At 45.4% G+C, this 6,000-nt stretch overlaps 1 protein-coding gene across 1 annotated transcript in view; it reads left to right on the forward strand.

The window, feature by feature from the left end:
- Window positions 1–1,061, forward strand: part of CGA (glycoprotein hormones, alpha polypeptide) — a 31,000-nt gene extending 29,939 nt beyond the window's left edge. Inside the window, exon 4 of the mRNA XM_063330038.1 lies at window positions 743–1,061. Within this exon, the coding sequence (XP_063186108.1) occupies window positions 743–820 (78 nt within the window). The 3' untranslated portion in view covers window positions 821–1,061. The remainder of the gene's footprint in view (window positions 1–742) is intronic.
- Window positions 1,062–6,000: the final 4,939 nt, after the last annotated feature.

The following is a 6,000-nucleotide window of genomic DNA, read 5'->3' on the forward strand; positions in this document are numbered from 1 at the left end:
GCTCAGTTCAGTTACCCACTCACAGATTTGGTGTCATTTGAGATACCCTGAGGTACTCAAGACATCTGCATATGGCTGGTAGACAGGATACATAAAAGACCTTCTGGAGTGACAGCTGGAGGCTTGGTGGGATCCCCTCTGACATCTCAACTAGCATTCGACAGCTCTGTGTGCACTGCTGAACAGAGCGGTGGGTCTCCACTGGCTGTGAGGAGAACCCAGATACCCAACTTACCTATAGACACCTACAGCTGAACCCGTCCTGGCTCTTCATCTGAGTAGAGCATAGATCTTTTTGTAGGCCACCAACATTATGCTTGCCCTTAGGCAGCAACTAGAATTTGTTTGAGATTTAAAATAAAGATGACTCATTATGTTTGCAGCCTCCATTTTTGTAATCCCCATGTGAAACATTTTAAGGACACTTCCTGATTTTTCATGGATTGGTTACTTGACACTTTTTGAAAATCAGACTTAAGGAAGTGCCAAATAAAGGACACGAAACTATGTCACTATGCATGTCACTGTTGAAAACCTTCTCTTTATGGCTCTGAAAGCCACTGATGATGCGGCTTCACAGGTTGGTGTTGAGAGGCTGTTCTGGTGCACATACCCCAAGGAGCCTGTATACGTTGTGGTTAAAAAAAGGGCTTCAGGTGTCTTTTACTTGAGAATGCTGGTTTTACTGTGTAGCTAATCCTAATTATTTGTTACATGTGTGTGTTTTCTTTTTTTTTCCAAGATTACCCTTAAGGACAATGTGAAGATAGAGAACCATACAGATTGTCACTGCAGTACCTGCTACTATCATAAATCCTAAAGCCCGTCCCTTTGTTATTGACCAAGGACAACGGTGAATGGAATATTTGTTTTTCAGCTTTTGTTGCACCACTATGTAAAATTTTATGTTTTCTGGTCAAGACAATGGGTAGACCTTTGAATAAGATGGATGGCTGGTTTATTTCCTCTTTGCTTCTTCATGCATTTAAGTAAGTTTAATTATTTCCATTAGGGATAAAATACAGCACTTGCATGAAAACCGAAGGCTTGATCTATTTTTAAAATAAACTGTCAGTTAAATCATCAATGTTTCTTGAGGAAAAATGATGATTTAATAGCTTAAACCAAAAAATGATTCTGCTGCAGTTAATTTCAAGATTTCTTTTTTTTTTTTTTTTTTTTTGTGGGAGAGGGAGGGAAGGAGGAAGGGAGGGAAGGGAAAGTGGACAGAAAAAGAATCCATAACTTCCCTTTATTCATTTAGTGATTAGATTTTTTTGAAGGCTCAACATTTTGTTTCTCCTGTTTCTCTTCCATTTTTTCTTTACCTTGTGAGCAGAAAGTTTAACAGTATATCACCTATGTGTGGCACTCTGTCTTTCTGTGTCATCTTTTATTTTTCTTTGAACTTAATCTCCTCCCATGTAGACAGATAAATGGATGCACAACCAGACGTTATAAAGAATTGTACAGTTTCATGTAGCAATCGTGTAATAGAAGGGTGGTACAACAGTGTTAGCTGTTTAAGGTATGCCTGAGCAGCATGGTATAGGGCTTTAGTAATTCCCAAATGCAGTGTTCTGGACTCAGATATACAAATGGGAAAGGTAAGAAATATGTTAGGTGAAAAGAGGACTACAGAATATGTATTCGGAAATACATGACCGTAAAACTGTAAACCGGGATTTTAGACATAGCACTTGTTCAGTTGTAGTGAGTTGGATCGGGGTCTCTGGAGTAACTGCTTGCAGGTCTGGAGCCTGCCCATGGGAACTGAAGGGCACGAATTCCCCTGCACTTCACCCTAATATCTGGGATGAGGACATCAGCCCAGATGTATGGTCGCTGGCTGCAAGGGTTTAAATGTTCTGTCTCAAAAAGCCTCAGATACATTTGTGGGGGATTTCCCTGCAGTAGATGCTGTGAAGGTAGCAGTGAGAGCTTTTAATGGGGACAGGGAAGGTTACCTGGGGTCAGCCTGTGAGGGTGGCTGGTCTGTCCTGGGGCATGGCCATGGCTGATGTCTGCTGCAGTGCCCATTGACTGAAATAGTTTGGACAGGCCTCCAGGGCTAAGCTGTGAAGGGGCACTTGAGCAGCCCAAGACCAGCAGGATCTAATGATGGTTTAAATCCACTATTCATCCACCCTTCTGTCTATTGGAGTGCAAATCCAGTGCTGTCTTCTAAGAATACAATCATGAGGATTTGTGGAGAAGAAAAGACTTCTCCTAGATAGGGGAGATGAGGTTCTTAAGAGAAGCATTATTCAGGATATGTCCAGTAAATCTTATTAGCCTGATCTCCATGCCTTAACCCCCTGACTCAGTCTCACCCCTGGGAACCACTGATCTGGTCAAGTCCCACGTCTTAGTGCAGAATCAGCTGCACCGTGCCATTCCGGGGAGATCTTTTGCCTGACTTGCTCTTGAAAAAAACCTCCAGTGGTTATTCCAGAATCTTCCAAGGAGACTGATCTTTTTGCTTCACTATTCTTACTATGCTGGAAAAATTCAATTGTCTGGAAAGTTTTTCCCTGGTATTTTGTCTATGTCTCATTTGCTTTGACATTACTTTTTGTCAAAACATATGGAGCATCTCTCTTATGAGGAAAGGCTGAGACCTGGGTCTGTTTAGCCTGGAGAAGAGAAGACTGAGAGGGGATCTCATCAATGCTTATAGATATCTAAAGGGTGGGTGTCAAGAGGATGGGGCCAGACTCTTTTCAGTGGTGCCCAGCGAGACGACAAGGGACAACGGGCACAAACTGGAACACAGGAAATTCTGTCTAAACATGAGGAAAAACTTTACATTGAGGGTGCCAGAGCACCGGAACAGGCTGCCCAGAGAAGATATGGAGTCTCCTTCTCTAGAGATACTCCAAACCCGCCTGGATGTGATCCTGTCCAGCCTCCTCTAGGTGAACCTGCTTTGGGAGGAGGTTGGACTAGATGATCTCTGAAGGTCCCTTCCAACCCCTGGCATTCTGTGATTCTGTGAAAGGGGAGGTAGTCCTGTAGGCTGGTCTTTAGGATGAGTTTAATAACATCAGCAGCACAGGTTTTCACAGTGAGAAGTCTAATTTCTCATTCCGGATGATCACTCAAGACATTATGGGAATACACATCAGGCAGCTGCTGTAGCTGACTCACAATTCCAAGCTGTTGTACAATTTTATTAAACATGATTGATGCGGGTACTTTTGCAGGAGAGCCAGGTCCTGCCTGGGATTTCTGGGCAACGAGAGAGGAGTGATATGAAGCTGCAAGCTGATTACCTTTGGGAATGGTATTGCATTTTCTCATAACTTGGACAGGACTGAAAGGGAGAGCAGAGAAGCACGTTCTCTGAAGTTCACTTGCAGGGCAGATGTGCCTTTTCGCCCTGCCAAAATTCTTGGATGACCTCTTACTCAAGTGAGCTCCTCTGTCAGTATCAAGTGCTTGCTTGTCTATCTGTGCCTGTGCTGCTCACAATAGCAGATTGGTGACACGACAAAATTCTGTTTGCGTCTTCTGAATCAACTTCTGTTGTAAAACCATAGAAATATTGAAAACCAGTAACCGACTAGAGTGAAACCCGTGCCGTAAAGAAGACATGGGATGCTGTAGCCCTGTGTCCTTCTAGGATGCCTGGTCTCATTTTTGTTCTCAGCGCCTTTTCCTTCTCGCTTGTACAAAGCCGTTTAGTCATGAACTTCTCAACTCACGGATCCCTCTCCCCACCTAAGGCGACCTCAGGCATCAGGAGCTCGCAAAGTGTGTATTGCGGGGGGGGACGTGGAATGCGGGAGCATCCTCCTCATTATCTGTCTCCCACTCTTCGGTTCGAAAGAAACAACGCATCCCAAGGAAAGTGGTAAAATAAACACGCAGATACACAAACCTAACAGCGGGCGATAAGGACAAGACAATAAGGGAGACCAGACCTCTTCAAGCCCCTGATGGCTGGGCCGTTGGCGCTGGCGGGGGGGGCGCAGCCAGAGCTCTAACCGGAGGGACGGGGCGGTGCGGCTGCCCTCGGGGCGGCGGGCTGATGGCGGGGGGCGAGACGGGGGGGCTGTGCGAAACTTCCTACGGGATTATCAGAAGAGGGTTGGGGGACTCTGCAAAACTTGTTATGGGGTGTTTAGAGGAAGGGCCAAAGGTGGAGGAAGGTGGTGGTGGTGGGGATTGGGGAGGAGGAAGCGTTGGAAAACAGAGAGGGGTATTAAAGGGGCCGGTCATGTGTGCGAGCTGCCAGTCAATACGCTTGTCTGACTGAGCCCTTTGCTTGGTCATTGCAGGCTGTCCTATCTTCTTATTAAATCCTTTACTTGACTTTTTTTTTTCTTTTTTTCTTTCCCCCTGTGCAATCTCACTTTCCATCCTATGTGCGAGTGCTGCAAGGCCTAAGCGGTAACAGCTGCAGAAGGGACCCCAGGCAACTAGAGAGACCAATGTACAGGGGAGGTGTGGGTGGTCCCAACTGGAGGGACCGGGAGCCATAAGGCTTGTGGGTCTAGGTGTCAGCCATTGGAGGGACCAGGGTGTATGTTTGTGTGGGAGAGGTATGAATAGCAGCACCGTAAATACCTAAGTGTGTTTATTTTTCCCCCAGTGAATTTAATCCTGTGTGCACGTATATGTGTAATTTTCTAGCAAACTTCAAGCTCGATTAATTGGTGAGCAGGAGGAAGCCTGCATCTGGAAGGACTCGAGGTCGGAGCCTGTGCTGGGTAAGGGGACCCAGGGTCTGGGCATGGGTGGACTGAGCATTTTTGTTAATATTCAAGTGATCTGTGATTGTGGGGGTGCTTGTGAGACAAGTGTGTAGTGCACGCCTCTGCTTACTGGGAAACCTCAAGCTGAACTGGCTGGCAAGTGGGAGGAGACCTGCTTACCGAGTAAAGGAGCCGGGGCATGGGTAATAGAGGGGTTTATAGGCTGGGCTGATATTCGAGGACCTGTGAATGTCACTGTACTTGTGAATCTAGAATATGAGGGTACATATGTTTTCATAGAGGACTTTCCTGATCAGCCAGAGAGGAGGAACAGGACTGGGCTTGCTTACATTTAAGTGAGGGTTGTTGGTTTTTATATGGGCGCACCTAGAGGCAGTGGTCCATCAGGTAGCCTGTGCGTCCGGCTGCCTTGTGCCCTCTGTGTGTATGTGTGTGTGTGTGTGTGTGCGCGCGCGCCTGTCTGATGCTCAGCTTTGCTGCTGACTTAACCTGCACGAAAGGACAGTGTCCCTCGGGATGGAGAGACCTCCTGAGTCCCTGCCTGTCCCCAGCTGGGCTGCAGCAGGCAGCAAGGAGGAATCCCTGGGTCCCGGAGTCCACGGGGTTCAGCAGCCAACCTTTACATCCTTAACGTATATTATACAAATACTTTGGGTTTTTTACATTGTAGCTGTTAGAATCAGGTGAAATTTAATTGTTCGTAGGTGAAGGTGAGTGCAAAAGCAAGGCCATAGTCAGAAGAGTGATGGTGGTAGGTCAGTGAGCCCATACACATTGGGGCCAGGAAAAACAATGCTACATGTTGTTAGGAAGCTAATACTGTTGACCATAATAGAAAAGAAATAGGATATGAAAGAGAAATGCTGGAATACAATCTAGATTTATATCTGTAGGGATTGAATAACAGATTTCCAGTAGGAATGGAAAACAGGAAAAAAAGTACAATATAGTTACATTACATTAGAAAACGGCTGAGATAGATAGAGGCTAGATCAATCATATATATTAGAGAGGGCACGGAAAGACAATGTCACAAAATCAGAAGAGAGTCTAATCTCTTGTTTACAGAGATAGCCAATGTGCATCTTCTGTATTTTAGGAACAGAGTATCTGTGCATGGAGTTTAAATGAAGTCCTTGTCAGTGTGGTTTATAAGTAGTAATAAATCAGTCAGGCTGATGCTGCGGATTAAAAATGCTGAAGATCAAGCAAGCTGAAGATAAAAATGATATGTTTTTACTGTCACAGTGACCTATATAAACCTACATCGCCATAGTCC

This window comes from Chroicocephalus ridibundus, chromosome 3, assembly GCF_963924245.1.
Source record: "Chroicocephalus ridibundus chromosome 3, bChrRid1.1, whole genome shotgun sequence".
Classification (NCBI taxonomy): domain Eukaryota; kingdom Metazoa; phylum Chordata; class Aves; order Charadriiformes; family Laridae; genus Chroicocephalus; species Chroicocephalus ridibundus.